This window comes from Hetaerina americana, unplaced genomic scaffold (assembly GCF_022747635.1).
Source record: "Hetaerina americana unplaced genomic scaffold, ioHetAmer1.1.p SCAF_8, whole genome shotgun sequence".
Classification (NCBI taxonomy): Eukaryota; Metazoa; Arthropoda; class Insecta; order Odonata; family Calopterygidae; genus Hetaerina; species Hetaerina americana.
Genome location: NW_027287427.1, coordinates 28,601,984 through 28,619,415, shown reverse-complemented (window position 1 = coordinate 28,619,415; position 17,432 = coordinate 28,601,984). Strand labels below are relative to the sequence as shown.

Sequence of the window (17,432 nt, the reverse complement as noted above, 5' to 3'; positions counted from 1 at the left end):
GGCATGTGCATTTATTTACGCGTGATGACGACTCTCCTCTCACCTTGGCAGTAAAAAGTGCTCCATTTTTCCTACCTCGAAGGTCGCTATTATCCATCTCGTAACTATAGGTTACACAGTAGCTGTTGAAATCACTCCATTTTAAGCAGCACCACGTCATTTCCCCCGAAGAAAAAAATCTCTTGAAGCGAGTCATTTTTTTATTTAATCCTTCTGACAAATCAATTTTCCAGGCTTGGTGGACGATGGAAATATAGGACATCCATCATTTTGCCCGCCCCCATCCAGCTTGGAAAAGGTGGGACAGTAGTTGAAGGAAGCGCAGATATAATCATTAATACCGACGAAAACGAAAGTTTTGAAATGGCGAACAATGAAAAGCTACCGAATCGATAATAAGTCGAAAAAAACGTGACCTGGGTTTGACTTCATGGATTTTTTCTGTTGCAAGCCTCCTGCTCTAGATGCATCAGCCAATCGAGCAGTCCGGACATTCCAATTCAAATCGAATTCAAAAATTTCCAGAACCTGATCCAAATCCGAAAATGATTTACCCTCATTCTGGTCCGATGAACGTCAAGTGGTATCAAAGGTTACTTCAGAGTGTAGAAGGTAGGTTACTTTGATAGCATTTTATCTGTAAAAGGAAATCTCACTATGCCCTCAAAGAATTTTTATTTAATATATTTATAACCTCAGAATGCCATGTTAAACATCGTGCTTTTAGTTCTAGTAGGAATGTTCTAACTAACAATATTCGAAGTATCGCTTCTCTAATTCTGCTTTTTTGAGGGAAATACAAAAGAAAGACGATTCTTTTTATAGTTGCATGTATGGCACTTCATACAATTATAAAATAAGATTCTTTTCATTACTACTCAGCATCCTGGTAAAATTTCATTCAGTAAAAGTTTAATTTCATTTTTTTTCCATAAAAATATACTGATTACAGATTACATTTCCATAATGGAAATACTTTCTAATGGTAATATTAATATAAATTCACATGAAAGATGACTCTTCTTTTAAAACAAATTTTCGCTGTTTCTAATTAATACATTCCCTCCATATGTAAACTATCCGAATACTTGCACCGTTTCCTCATTTGTTACTTTTTCTCCTTATGTACCATCCTAAATGACCGATAATGGCGTTGAAATTATTATAAATAGAAATTAAAGTGAGAAAATTAAGCGTTAAAACAGAATAATTACCCTCCTAAGAATTTATGTTCAAATATTTTTGCGAAATTGCGAATTACCAATTGCATCCAGGTGAAAATATTATCTGTGGATTTTCCTTTTCTAAATGCCTGCAATCTACTTTTTAATTCAATTTATAATTAAATTAACTATTAACTTAAGTGCATTAACAACTCCTTCATAAATTATAGTTATTTGGAAGACGAAACTGCGTTGACTTCCCAGCAATCTTTCTCGCCATCTCCCTTTCAAAATATGGTATTTTATCGGAATTTTCGATCTTCTTGGTGCCACACATCTATTTTATGAAAGAGAACGTCTTCTGTGGGAAATATTTTTCGTGCAGTGAACCATTTAGCGAATGGCATGTTAATACCGTGGAGATAGCTATATTCTTCATAACCGATTATTTCCATATAATTTCCTCGCTACTTACTGCTAGTTCATACCAGTCACCTCGCATATAGTCAAATAAAGACCTCGAAAATAATTGTAAGAAGTGCCCATAAAGCTATAAAAATAGCTCAGCTCGTATCCACGATTTCAGCCTGAGTGTACGCTCTGTAGTTGAAGAAATGTTCCAATCAAAAGATCAATCATTCCCCGAAGGATTCGGTTATTCTTGTCAAACCTTTAGCGTATCCAATAGGCGTTGACATTCAGAAACTAAGTGCTAATAGCAACATTGAGGTTGAAACATTAGTCTGCACAATCCGACCTCCAATTACTTAACCACCAGCAGGGATGATATTTTACTTCGACATTCTACGTGTATCTGCCCTCATGATTTCGTGCAACGCATCATCAGTAGAAACGATTCGATACTTATTTCACCCCCCCAAAATATTAATCTTTCGAGTGTGCTCATTATTTTTGTGAAAAAGAAGGACACGATAGAACACCTTTCGCCCTTCCGTCACGATGAATCAAAAATCTCGATCTTTCTCCGTCCATGCCAGAGCCTGACGTAACTTCTGGATAACCTCTTACATAATTTAATGACCACATCTGTACGATCAATCACCATTATGTACGTCCGTACAGAGAGAAGGCCATGATTCGGAGCATCACGAAACAACCGAGCCTCGAAATACTGCTACTTTAGGCGCGGAGCTCTGCCCCTCAAGGACGCAATCGACATTCTCGAAACACAGCATCAAGGGAATTATTCTTATAAGCAGAAGTAGGTTTAGGAGGACGTTTAGAATCTACTGCATAATTGTGCCATTCCGAAACACGCCAGCGAAATATCAACACGCAATTCATTTTTCCACGTACTATTTCCTTCTCCAGCTCCTCATATGTAGTTTTCAACCCCCCTCGCGCAGTACAAAATTCACTTTCCCTTCACCTCTCTTCCCTTCTTACCTGAGAGTATTCCTTTGCTCTCAGCGACCCATATTCCACCTGCTCGCAACATCCCTTGAATCCAATTTCCCTATTTCTTTGGAATTATTTCCTCACCAATCTCACTCCCCCTTTAATGCCCCACGTATTTTAGCTTTCCTTCCTCCTTCTAAAGCTCAATCTTTCTATCCTTCTCAATACCCAAAACATCAAACACTTACAATCTACTCACGCAAGTTCTCTTTTCTCAAAAATCAATTTTCCGAACCAAAAAATACTTCGCCCCGTATTAAATCCTTCATTAATATTCTTTTTCCATTACTAACCCTACTATTGCAGTCATTATTCAAATACTTTTTGCGTATATTTGGGTTATATACCCAAATCTTTTAATGCATCACTAACAGTCCATTTTGGACCAATACTTTTTCCAAATAAGTGAACACTCCACCTACTCTAATTTATTAAATTAATGTTTAAATTAGTCTTTACACTCCTTCAGAATATCGTAATTTTGTTTTCTTTTATGACTTATCTTCATCCCATGCATCTCACATTGATCGTTTTGAGCGTTGAAAAATTGTTGCGAACCATTGCATGACTGAAAAACTAAAGGTTTATCAACCGCAAATCTGACTTAATCACCTCCCCACTCACTTTTATTACTACCCCCAGTACCCCCCTCTGTTACCTCTTCCACAGCGTGCATATTAAACAGCATGAAGAGATATGGGACATTTTTTTAATATAATTTTTTACTTAATTTGAAAACGTTGATATAAATTTCCGTACCTTTTCGTGTGGTGCACAGAAAGGACCTGGTCACCCTATCTTCAACGTGTGAATTCAGTAAGAGGGTGAGCTCTACCCTGACCAATTAAAGCGTCTTTGGACTGAAGAAAATGGCTGGGCAGTGCCCGGCACCAGAAAAAGTTTGGGCAGCATTGATCCTATCGCGTTACTAATATTATGGTCCCATAGTCTGAGGTGCGAAGCGAAGTTCCGCATTAGAGTGGAACATAATTAATGGAGATAACTAACTATTAAGTTGCGGCCTCCATGTTTTTCAGTAGTAGTAGTATTTAGGGGAGGCGATCGACTGCTGAGGTCATTTGCGCCATAGGGGATGGACAGGAAAGGATGAAGGGTGGAGAGAAACCCAGCGTCGGCATTAGCCTACTCTTTACGAAAGGCGCCAAGGGGTCCGCATTTTAACGTCCCATCCGACGGACGGCGTACTCACTCAAAGTGCCCTCTATAAAGCACCTCAAGTAGGGATCGAGATACCTCTGAAAAATATTCAACACCGCCGGGATTTGAACCCGAGCCCTCTGGGTGGGAAGCCAGTACGACAGCCACCGCATCAATCCCGATCCCCCTGCAAGTTTTCCAATCACGTTAAAAGTCTACAATACAAGACGTACCCAACTGATTAGTTACCTTTTCAAGGCTCTCATATATGTCATTAATTTCTCTAATTCATCCTCATATTAGCAGAACATGTGCCTATTATGATCTAAAACATCGAAAAATGATTGAGTCTCGATATGAAGGGAAGTAGAAAATCTTACGGGATAGCATTTATCAGCAAATTCTAGTGGCCTAAGCAGGATAAAACTTTCATATGCTAGAAGAAATAAATACTAACACTGGTAACAGTACTTGGCTACAAAAGATCAAGATCCAAACCGTAACTTCCGATATTCCTGTTGTTTTCCAAAATTCATGATCATATTACTTTCGTAGAACTTGTAAAAGCATAATTACCTCCTGAAGATTAAAATCGAAGGAAGAATGGAAGAGAATACATGAAGATCATGACAGGAACTCGCCCAGAAATAATACATACTGAAAGAGTGATGCGCTTTGAAAGCATTAACGAGCTACCCAATTAAAGAATCAACAGGTCAGAGGGCTATGGCAAACTAATATTATGTTTGATAACTTCTGATTGTAATTAACTTCAAGGAAATCCGATCTCAACTGGTTTAAGTCCTTTGGTCGATTTTTGATTCCATAGAATGGCTATGAAAATGAAAAGGCAACTTTCATAGACACTGAATTTAAATACACAGAATAATCAAGGTGTCCGCTATCCAACTATCAAGAAATTTCTGAATATTTCGGGTTATCCAGGGAATAATTTCAGCTTCCCAGCGCGTTCCACACCCCCTAAAACATTAACGTGTGGGAGAATACTAGTTATGTGCTAATCATTATTCACTGCAAGTAAGAGAAATAAAAAGAAAATGTTCCTTTTTCATATTATATTCGTAGAGAACACTTTGCTGCATGCTGGAATTATGTGTAAATACGTAAAAAAATATCGTGCAAGTATACCAACATAATCATGGATTCTATCGTAATAGCAAAGTACTGAAATTGGGGACTACCCTAGAAGAAAATGGATTTCGTGGAAAATGAAACCAAAAGTCGGCAAATAGTGGAGCAGAATTTCACTTAAATGGCACACCTGAACCCGAATGCAAGTGGAGTGATCAGATCAGTGATAAGAGTGGCGAGATCAGTATCATTCCAGTCCTATTAAAAATTTACCATTCTCATCGATCACCGTGAAGCCTGAAAAACACTCACAACCACACAAAAGCACTCGCAATTCTTGATAGCAAAACGGCTGATAAACGAAATGAAACATTTAGTAACAAAAATCACAAATATACGAGTACTTTAACTGAAAAAATGAACAAAATAAAACTGTTGGAGCATTCAATTCACAGAGAGATATTGACTTATTTTCATGGTTCACATGAGCCACTGCCTCAATTTGTGCAATGTCAGTGCAGGGTCGCTCAATTCAGGCCCAAGTAGAACAAGGGTGGCGCAGAACTATATAGATACCTAGGAGTAATTTATAAGCATCCTCCGAACGCATCTAAAAATGATAGGCGAGGAACTATGCTACGTAAAACATCCCGAGTACTGAGTCTTTCCCGAGTTTTTCAGAGGAGGGAAATCCCCCGAGTTTTCCAGATTTTCCCTGTATTCCAGGTTATTAGACGCCCTTAAAGTACTTCAGCATTTTAGTTTACAATTAGGTCAATGTTTGACAAAGATTCCATCTTTTGTTTACAGAGATTAACATTAAGATTTTAAATACTTTACCCCATTCGCATTTCGCAACATTACTACCGATTGAGGTATCAAATGACACTGCACCCATGCAATATTTCTAATAAGTGTACCATTACTTATTTACTGCTGATTTTAGAAAACAGAGCACGAAAAATAAACGATGCGCAAACTCAAGGCGAAGCAGGAGTGTCCGAGTATTTGAACGTATTTTCAGATTTTTCATAGCATTGATGGCAATGAGTCGACGTCCAAACCCTTAAATGATTATGAGGCCCTAAAAACGGTGAATTTTGAATGTTTAATGACATTTTGAAAATGATCCCCAAACTTTTCGGATCGATTGCTGATAAAAGAAAGTCAATGGTACAAACTTGTCAGCTTTCAACAGTTGACAGGAACTGATAGTCACCAGTGCTATCATCAGTAACTATGTTTCTAATGATAAACTCTAAATCGAACTAGGTTGCCAATTAGGGCGTCAAATTTTAAGAATATCCTGTATGCCGTATTTTCATTCCAGGGGCAGCATCCCCCGAAAGACTCATAAATGATAAAACTCACTGGCCATTCGGCACCCAGCCAACAGATCCCATATAGGCTGGACAGAAATGGGTTTGCGCATGCATCCTTGCAACGGCCAGGCGTGCATTGGAAGGGTTCCATCAAATGTGCTTAAACCATTGTCTGGTTTACATTTGTATTTTTACATTTTCTAGAGTATGAACAGTAACCTCAATCATTGTCACATGTTATTTAAAAGGATATACGCGATTATGAGCCGCTAAACTTCTTTTCGGCTGCTACCGACACGTGATGACATGATGCATTCCGCCCTGTTAGACAACCATCTAAATATTTCTAAGGATAAATTTGTAGGACAGGGAAATTTCCATTTACCCTGCAATAAAGTAAATTTCAAAAATTAATAAAACGAACTTTCAACATATATTATTTGACCTGACATTTTATTCTAATTCATTAAGGTAAATGCTGCCTGCGTGGATAATCAATGAAAATGTCCCCTTGGCTAACTCAGCGGCTGAGTTATCCAAGGGCTTATCCGGAGAAAGAAAATCTTCTTTCTCGAATCTGGTTACAAATGAGGGAGGGATAAGTATGATGCTACTTAAAATATTGGATCTTAGTATTAGAAAGTCATTCATCAGATGGAACGCTGGCAAGAGTGACTTATTATGTTTCTAAAATGATTACGTTCTTTGGCGTAATGAAACTGTTTTTTGTGTGAATACTCAAAACTAATTTGAGTGGAAAAATTTAGACGTAATCATCCCATCTCACTTCAAATAAACTTGGTGCCTACGTACATGGCACACTCAATTATAATTGAATCTGAGGAGATTCATTAACTTCACTTTTTATTGCATCCAATCACACGATATGGGTCCAACTGCAATCATACGACACACCATACGACAGACAAGAACATTCTGCAGACAGCTGGGAAAACTTTCTTGGATAAAAGAGACAAAATTGCAAAATGAAAAAAATGGAGCTCCAAGCGTTCCCTCCATATAGAATGCAAATCAACTTCCCACACACTGTTGCACTGCATCCACCAATCGACCGACACGGGAGGAAATGTCGAAAAAATTGATCGTAAAAAGGCAATTCAATACCAATCAGAGCGCAAATATATTCACATTGCCGCGCTCAAATTTTAAGCCCTCTATATTAACACCTTAACTACAACCCGGGAGAAAAATCTGAATATAAATCCAGGCGTTGCGAGATCAAAGTGCCGAAATCGTAAATAATAATAAACGCATTAACAGCAATAAGAATGTGGTGCGTCGAACAGAAACTTCTAAAACTCGTTGAACATGTTGCCAAAAACCCAGGAGAAAACACATTAGGTAAAACGTAAGCATGAAACATTCGCTCAGCGTTAAATGTAGATAAAATATGCACAATTTGTGCAAAAATCCTTCGCCCCATCCTCTTCTTACTTTACTGTCAAAATTTCCTACATTTTGACAATAAAGTGAGAATTTTAATAGTACGAACAGTACATACTATGTATCACTTCAGATTACTACTATGGCTAAGGTTTTTTGCACCATGGAATTCCATCAATGTAAACCATATTATTACGTACACACGTTCATCATTTGGTAGAGATTGGTGGCTATTAGCCGGCACGTAAGATATAGTAAACATTGTGATACACCCTATCCGGCATCATCACAACACAGAACCCAACTGCACAGCCCCTTTCACACTGAAACTGGCGATGGGAATGCATTTGCAAGAAAAGGAAGCGAAGAAAAGGGAGGAACATGAACAAACAAACGGGGAAACCTAGGAATAAATATCCAGCATCGGCGGCTGTGCACAAATAAATCACTCAAGCATTGTCGCACACGTGCTAACGAACGGGCTTGCACCGAAGCAATTAATAAACAGTTGGCAGATACCTTGGGGATCGCGTGCGAAGGGTCCTCTTAGTTCTCCCACCACTTCGGTACTCCGATATCCACCACCGACCGCTTGACAGTTCCCTCTTCTCTCCCTCAGGTGTTCGAGCGGTGCGAGCTGGCCCGGGAGCTCAAGGAGCGCCACAAGATACCGGCCAAGGAGCTGGCCACGTGGGTCTGCATCGCTCGCTACGAGTCCGAATTCAACTCTTCGGCCGTGGGTCGTCTCAACGGGGATGGCAGCGAAGACCACGGCATCTTCCAGGTGAGGGGAACTCTCTTTTCTCCCCCTCTTCTCTTCCGAAGACCCCGCCCCCTTCCGCCCCGCTCCTCATGGTGGCCTCCTCCTCGTTTTTGTCCTGCCCCCCCCCCCTCTCCTCCCGCCCCTTCACAACTCAGGCCACGACCTACATTCACTGCTCATAAGCTACCCAGCCTATAAGCTAACCTCTCCCCCCGCACTGTTCCTCTCTTACAACCCACCCCTCCCTTCCTCCTCCCCACAAACCCATAGCCGCCCGAGACACGAGCACCGTTCTGACCTAGCCGTCCCGTCCCGTTCTTATCGGACCGCATTCACCTTCGGTGCCCTCTCCTCCCGTGGGGTGTGGGCGAAAGTGCTCTCGGACAACATCTCATTGGCAGACCTATTGTTTGGATGGAAAAATGTGAAGATAAGAGGTGCGCTTGCTGGATTGAAATGTTGCTTCCTCATACCCGCGGGCTATCATAAATACTATTTCTCGTTATGCCATCATCCATTCTTAATGGAGTTTCATTTTTTCCAGTCAAACGTATGGATAAAAAAGTTAGTGAGTAACTTTTATCAAATGAAAACTAATTTCATAAGTAACAGTGTTGATACAGGGTAGATATCACTACGATGTCACTGAGAAGAGATCACTGTATTGCTGACCTTCGTGATATTCGAAATCACACATTTGTGCAAGAAGATTGTTTACTCTCCTTGTATTATAACCAATAGTTGATCCAGTTGACCTTAAAGAGGCAATTTTTATACACGAACAAAAACAATTTCAAAAACTTTTACTCAAAAGAAAGCTGAAAATCATGCTAAATTTGAAACTAATCACACTAATTTTGAGACTGCAACACACCCTAAGATAGACCATTTTATGCCTAAGGATATAAGTTGTTCAAATATAGTATTGGGCGTATAAGTCATTTCTGTCTGAGCCAAAAATATTCCGCTTGGGAGTTAGGAGGAGGGTCATGAGCCCCCTTGGATACACCAATGGTGACAACAAAATCCACAGTTCAAAGTAATCACTTACTTATGGTCAGCTTAGTTGGTAATCTCTTGCAATTACTTGTAAACTCGATCAGCAATTGAAATTATAGTTAGTAGTAAATGAAATTAAGGAGGTAATAAAAACCCTGACAAGGTATCTTTTGAATTCATGACTCCTTGTTAGTTACCTTCATGTATAATTGTTCATCTTTTCCTGAAATATCTTCCACTCCACCGAACATACAAGACTTGTATTTTTAGGTCTTTATCTCATAGTAGTTCATTAGAGCTATTATCAGTTTGACATAGATTTTCATAGTGATTTGTTTAAGAAGTAATTTGTGTTGATATATATCATTTTCCATCATAATTCTTATACTTTTTATTCAAAATCAAATATTTATTCAATCTAATAATTACAATTACATGTAATCAAATGTAGGCACCTTGGTGCCAACATTTGGCATTTCATGAAGCTACTAGTAATTTTTAATATGACATATTATTGGGAACTAGATTGTAGTAGCAGTTAGTGAAAAACTCAAGGTAATGATGCTCTTTAAGATTTGCACTATTTCTAAAAAATCGAACATTTTATCAGTTTCCTTAATATTACACATCAACTGCCAAAATTGGGATTGCGTATATCTATCCTTCCTTCTGTGACTCCAAGATTAATCAGTTCAGTGATCCCATTTACTTTTCGTTGATTATTGGATGCTTTCACCCACCTAGCTTTAATACCTCAAATTATACTAAGTTTAGCACCAATTAGTCATTCACGTATGACTAGTGATAGTGAATTTTAGCATTTATTCATTGATGGAGTGAGTCTTTGATATTTCATGAATGTCATTCAACATTGTTTTTGACATTAGTTTTCTTTTTTTACAAAGCATAGCTGATTTTATCTTGCATGTTAGTAACTTTTTTACCACCTATGGGCCTACAGTATACATTTTATTAGCTGTGTTTCTACTTTTTACTACCTTTGATATTTTTTATGAAAGTAATAACTCTGCCTCATTTTTCATCCTATGCCAGCATTTTGTGAGCAATTTCAAAGCATGTACATTTTTCTGTTTTCCTCATTGACATTTTGGTAGTCATTCCGATATTTTCTTTAAGTTTGTTGAATTCCTTTCATCCATCAAATACATACTTGTGAATTCTCTCTTCATAAGTTTTCCTTCTCTGCTTATTTCTCTGAACACATAGGAGCATGTAAAGTAGTGGATGGTGCATATTTAACTCTTAACCAGATAATATTAAGAACACAGTCCATATCCCTTTTTGTTTTTACATCTATCTGAACAATATCTTCCCCATATCTAAAAAAGAATCGTCAATTTGGGGAATTTCTGCTAATTAGGGATGAAAGCCATCAGTGTACGTCCCAGCAAGGATATTTGAGGATTTTTTGTTTTGGTGATGTCCTATATGAATATTTTCATCAACATTGCCATTTATTTCTGCAGGTATATTTACGATTGGCAGGCTATTGAAATGTAGGGTCATATGTATCCAGTAGTTAGATTGCTAAACTGCTGGCTTGAGGAATCAGGTTCAACTCTGGGGAATGTCTGTGATAACCTCATTTCACACAAGACCTTTGATTTTTATCCACCAGATCTTCCTGAGAAACAGGTAGCCAGGGATAGCGAGGACATTGCAAAGGCCCCTCTGCCCTCATGTGTGAATTTCACTGACCATTAAGATTATGAGGGTAATCCCAAAAGTAACCGACCCAACAAAGAAACATAAAAATTTTGGAAAAAAATGTATTTATTTTTCAATATAATCTTCTTTCAGCTCTATACACTTCTCCCAACAATGTATAAGAAGTTCGATACCCTTTTTATAACAAGAACTATCTTGCTCCTCAAAATAGGCATTAACTTCTGACATCAATTCTTCACGGTTGGAAAATCTTTGACCACCGAGCCATTTTTTCAAGCTTGGGGACAGAAAATAATCCAAGGGGGCTAAATCTGGTGAATGGGTATATGAGGTAGCAACTCAAACTTTAATTCATGAATTTTGGCCATTGCAACAATGGATTTGTGAGCTGGTGCATTGTCTTGATGAAACAACACTTTCATCTTAGCCAAATGCGGCCACTTTTGCTTGATTTCTTCACTCAAACGTTGCAAAATCTTAGCATAATACTCGCCATTGATACTTTTTCAAGGTATTCAAAGAAAATTATCCCACCTGCATCCCAAAAAACCAACGCCATGACCTTGCCTACAGATGAAATGGTCTTTGCCATCTTTGAAGCCAGTTCTCCCTTTTCAATCCATTGTTTTGATTGTTCTTTTGCCTCCAGTGTGAAGTAATGGACCCATGTTTCATCCATGGTTATGAAACGGCACAAAAATTCTGCTTTGTTGCTGTGAAACTTCGCCAAACACTCAATTGAAAGATCTTCATGACACCGGTTTTGCTCGAGGGTGAGCACCCATCTTGCACACAGCTTTCTCATACCCAAATTTTCAGTTAATATGAAATGTACTGCACTTTTCAAAATGCCTACTATGTCTGCTAGCTCGCGCACTTTCAGCCAATGATCATCCTGTATCACTTTGAGGATTGTCTTCACCATTTCTGGAGTCGTCACGTCATTTGGTCGACCGATGCGATGGTCTTCTTGACAGCTCGTGCGGCCTCATTCTGCCACCCAATATTTTGCAGTTGTAAATGAAAGAGCCGACTCACCCAGAGTGGAATCCAGTTCAGCTTTTTCATTGGTTGGGCTGAAGCCTTTCAAATAAAAGTATGGTATCACATAACGATAACCAATTTTCTCCATTTTCACAAATTCACTGAAAACATTCACTATTGATGGCTGCCAAACAAACATTAAACAATGTGGCGCCTTCAAACTTGAAACATATGCTTTATAGATTGCGCGCTTTGTCATATAGTGATATTTTTCTAACAACTGCAGTCATCTCTAGGTCAGGCCAGGTACTTATGGGCCCCCCATGTAGTAAATAGTGCTGTTGCACTATTTATGTCATCTGCATTAAGACTTCAGATCCTGTATATTCAACATCTTAACATACTAGAGAATCATTCCAAATTTTATTAATGAATTTTTAAATGCTTTTGGATAAATAGCTACATTTTGTCATCTAATCACCACCATATAAAATTATTTTTTCCATATCTAATTAGGTCTAACCTTACTTCCCATTCTGACTGGGATATATTCTTCAATAGAGTTGCCCTCATCACCATATTCCATTAAAAGGATATGAATTCTGGTCTATTTTTGGAGAGTTGAGTTGTGCTAATCAGTGGACTTTTTTGCACTTGTGATCTGCTAGATTCCACCCTCCCCCACTATTCCTGTGTTTGTCTTTTGTATGTATGCCTATCCCTTTTCCTAACATCTATTTCAATGTGAATGAATACATATTTTTTTTAAACTCAATATCTAATAAATTGTAGGTAAATTCCAATTGTTTCATGAACTTTTTGAGGTTATCTTTAATAGCTGATTGAAATGATAAAGTTGAGAGGGATCTCCCGATTGCCTTCATTATTTTGCCTTCATGTTTCATATGCTCTTCTCTTCAGTTTATTATAATAATCTCACGTCATAGGAGTCATTCCAAGCTTGGATTACTTCCTTCTCATTCTTACTATATTTCTTGTAATTGGTCTTTCTCAGCAGTGTTCTATCAAATTCTTGTACTTGATAATAGAGAGCTAGATTGATCTACTGGTGTTCTTATATTCATTCAAACTTCCCAGGGAGTTTATTTTCACTCTTAATTTTTATTTTCCTCTGAATTATATTCTCAATTAGGTTTCTCTGTTTCAATAATTTTATATTACTGAAATTTCTAATACACCAGTTTGTCTTTCTCCAGAAAGAATTCTCCAACAACATATGTTTCCTCTTTTTATTAAGAAATATTTATCTTATTTGTCTCTCCATGATATCAACAGTCAATAAACTGCAAAATCATCATACTTCTGCATGCATTTCCATAACTCACATTCACCAGTTACTGGTAGATATGGTATTTCTGTGGAACTGAGTATGCACACACTTAATTGGTCTTATTTTTACCTGCCCTGATTTTCAAAATCTACTCTATATGCTTAAAAAAGTATTTCAAACAGCAAATTGTTTTTGGCAAGGAAAACCAAAATCATTTTCCAATTAGAGAAGAATACTATGTATTTTCCACAAAACTTTTTCACCAGCAAAAAAGTTTGGGCAAAACACTTAGTATTCTTCTTTCATTCAAAAATGAATTACCAGATAGTCAAGCCTGATACCACTGAGTGTATCATTTCCCAATTGGCCTTTCCTGTTATTTCTCCGCTTAACCACCTATTGCACTTTTTTTTACTTGTTTGCTCAGTCCAATATCATATTAACATTTGTTTTGCCACTGACTCTTATGACTTAAATCATACAATTATTCATATAACCATTACTTTTCCAATAATTCCTTCTGTTTTGGCAGTATTTCCATATTAGCACAAAAATTACCACTTTTTTCCAACTTAAATAGATGCTTTCCAGAGCATATCTGATTGGTTTTAATCTTTTGATCAGAAACACCCCCCGCCCTGCGTAAAAGTGAACCTCTCAATATTTTGAATGTGTGCCTGATCATTGTTGAGGGATTAACTTCCTTCGTAAATCACCACACCAATCTCAATATTTCCCTCCTTTTTTCCTTTTATAGTGGTGTAAAAAACCCTTTACGGCTTAAAGAAATATTATTGAATATAGTCAAACTATTTACTCTACGACTCATCTAGTGTGATGTGATCTACATAGATATAGATGGATAGAAATTTACTAGATGGCTCCACAGCTTCTAAGGTCAATGTTATACTACCTTGATCAAAAAGTTCCCGGAATAACCACCGTGTGTGATATGCACAAGAACCATAAGTTTGATTTCACACATAGCCAAGATAGTGCTTAGGACTACCAACAAAGGAATAGAAAAGAGGGCAATTACCGCTTTTGGGATGACTACTTAAAGTTCAGCAATGCATGCCATTACAATCTTGGTGCTACTAATAGAAAGGAATGAAGAGTATAACTGGGATACATTTGCTTGCTTTAAAGGTTTTGGATAGATTATATTGGATACCTAAACTAAATAAATGCATGGCATAAGATGGGATTAGACCTGAGAGAATGGTAGTTTGTCTAAAATATGTAAATGTATCAGACTGCACATTTATCAGATGGAGAATTGGGGTGGGCAGAGATAGACAGGGAGATAAGAGAGTTTTGACCAATATATATACTGAGTAATGATAAGCAGAATATGTGAAGAGCTAGATATAGGAATGAAAGTAGATGGGGAGCTCATAGAGTCAGAATTCTAAGTGATCTTACAAAGTGATGGTAATCTTATGAAGTGATATGTTGCAGATTATCATGTGCAATAGACTTTCTTAATTAACTTTGCGTATTTATGATTTTAAAGTTGAGGATCAGTGGAATGCCTTGCCTTCTTTTAATGTCATTTGAATTATGCAATTTGAGTTATGGGGTCATTCCTCACACGTTAAACAAATCTTGATACTGCAAAGAGAGCTATTCGAACGAATACACGAAGCAGCAATCAAGCCAATGGAAGACAGCTGGCTCTCCTCATCCAAAAAAAGTTCGCCAAGTGAAATCAAAAATCAAGACAATGCTCGATTTCATCGATCGTTTCTTCGATTGCCGAAGTATTGTGCGCTCGGAGTGCATTCCCCTGGGTCAAACTGTCAACCAAAAGTTATACCTGGAGATTTTGAAGAGATTGATGGAGAGTATTCGGAAGAAAAGAGCAGATCTTTGGCACACAGGGGATTGGTTCTTCCATCATGACAACGTGCCGGCTCATACCGCCCTCTCCATGATACAGTTTTTGACAAAAAACGGCATGACATCGATTGTCCACCCCCCTACTCACCGGATTTAGCTCCCTGTGACTTCATTTTGTTCCCCAGACTCAAAAGGAACATGAAAGGAAAGCGTTTTGACACTGTGGAGGAGGTAAAAAAAAAATCGCTTGAAGGCCTAAAGGACATCCCGATACATGAATTTCAGAAATGTTTCAAACAATGGAAGCATCATTTGGAGAAGTGCATTGTGGCCAATGGGGAATACTTTGAAGGTGAACAATATTGAACATAAATATATTGAGAACTAAAGAATCTATAACAACAACCTGTTATTTTTGGGTCCACCCTCGTATACTTGATTACTTGCTAACCCACTTGACTCAATTGATGTATTATTTTGTAAATCTTCATCACATTTAAGAATTAGTGTGTGTATATATTGAGTTATAATTATATTGATGACATTTAATATGGTTGTACTGTTAATCAAAGTGAATTAAGTAGATTATTATTAACTTACCTCTGCTAGCAAAACAAAGCCTGACATCCAGTACTACAATAGGCTCCTCTTTAATAACGCTTGCAATTCCATGTCCCCTCCTCAATTGCCTAACATTCTCTCTTCTATCACAGTCTTTGGCACAGTAATATTCACAGAGAACTCAAAGTAGGAGATAAAATCATTGTCGCGCACTATGAAATGTTTGATTAATACCTTAGTTTTCTCTTTAGAATTGTTACAACCCATTTTTCTACTATCTGTAGCAAGTAGACAAAAACAGCTGCATCAGCTCCCTGAATTCTGGTGCATTTTCATGTTTAGATTAAATAAGTATGTTTTGTATGATTATTTGGAAAACCACCACAGAGCAATGTATTTGACGATGCTTTAACAGTGATTCCATCATGTCATAGACCCCCCAGTCTAGCACTCATATAGCACCCAGGATTGGCATAGCTACTGATGTGATTTGATGTAGCCCATGCCAAAATGGCATCCTTAAGCAAATAGCTACTGGCACCATTGTTAGGAAATAACCCCTGTGGGCTGTTTGATTTCATAACTTCAGTTTGCAACTTGCCCAAAAGTGAATAAATTGCAGTGGATTACCACAAAGTTGCTGAGGAGCGAGTTTCATTTCTAGCGAGTGCAGTCGTGAATTAAACAAATGCAAAAATTGCCATCAATGAAAGTTATTGACCTACCTATCCACAAGCTATCAAAATTTTCTTTAAAGTTAAAACAGGTCAATATGGACAGAAATAAATTTTAAAATTATCATATTTCTGATTCAATGAATAAAAAAATGCTAAATATTTTTTTAAATCACCTTTCAGATCAGTGACAAGTACTGGTGTTCTCCCCCTGGGGAAGGATATGCCTGTGCAATATCATGCTCATCACTGGAGGATGATGACTTGGCTGATGATGTGAAATGTGCCAAAAGGATTAAAAGAGCCCATGACCGTGTCAGTGGTGGCAAAGGGTTCTCAGCTTGGGCAGTGTATGGACATCATTGCAGCGGTCCCCAGGAAGCCCTGGAGAAGAAATTCACTGCTGACTGTTTTACAGACAACAAAGCAGGAAACACAACTACAACTGCTGAACCATTGATCACATCTCGTTTGATTTGGCCCAGTTATTATTACATGACCCACACCACACACCCACAGTATTGGTATCTCTCAACTCCTCTGAATTCACTGTATCAACCATATGTTCTGGGCTAAATATAAATTCCAATGATTTTGCTTTAAGCTCTCAGTAGCAATCCAAATCATGAATTGAATTGAATACTAATGACATCAAATGTCAACTTCATCTTAACCTTTTAAGAGTATAACTTTCATTTGTAATAACATTCAGCTCCTTCATAAAGATTGCATCAGAAAATACATCAGGTATGCTGACTGAAAATGATTTAATGGCTGTGACATTCACTGCATTAGTAATCATTGCTTAAAAAGACATACATATATCCTCAAGAATGTACCTAAGTTTTTTAATAAATGTAATTATTGAAACAGAACTGTGTTTTTCCTTGAGAGGGCAAAGTTTAGTAAATAAGAATCTAGGAAGAAGTCAAATGAGCCATTTGAAAGGCAAATAGCTCAAGTGGTAGCATGAGTAGCTAAATAGGAACCAGAAGTCAACACATCACAAGCCAGAAGCTGGCACTGTTATTTCACTGGATTCAAGAAGTGCAAGAATAGAAGAAAGGAACA

At 37.8% G+C, this 17,432-nt stretch overlaps 1 protein-coding gene across 1 annotated transcript; it reads left to right on the top strand.

Annotated features, from left to right (window-relative positions):
- The first annotated feature begins 545 nt into the window (after nucleotides 1-545).
- Nucleotides 546-17,005, top strand: LOC139697972 (lysozyme C, milk isozyme-like). The gene is made up of 3 exons (XM_071596826.1): nucleotides 546-612; nucleotides 8,158-8,342; nucleotides 16,545-17,005. The coding sequence occupies exons 1-3, from the start codon at nucleotides 546-548 to the stop codon at nucleotides 16,935-16,937; spliced, it is 645 nt and encodes a 214-aa protein (XP_071452927.1). The 3' UTR covers nucleotides 16,938-17,005.
- Nucleotides 17,006-17,432: the final 427 nt, after the last annotated feature.

What these genes read in the sequence shown, in the direction of transcription:
- LOC139697972 (XM_071596826.1), top strand. Translation starts at nt 546, where the DNA reads ATGATTTACCCTCATTCTGGTCCGATGAACGTCAAGTGGTATCAAAGG. An exon ending in GTTACTTCAGAGTGTAGAAG is followed by an intron (nt 613 to 8,157) that starts GTAGGTTACTTT and finishes ACCGCTTGACAG; the next exon opens with TTCCCTCTTCTCTCCCTCAG. An exon ending in AAGACCACGGCATCTTCCAG is followed by an intron (nt 8,343 to 16,544) that starts GTGAGGGGAACT and finishes ATCACCTTTCAG; the next exon opens with ATCAGTGACAAGTACTGGTG.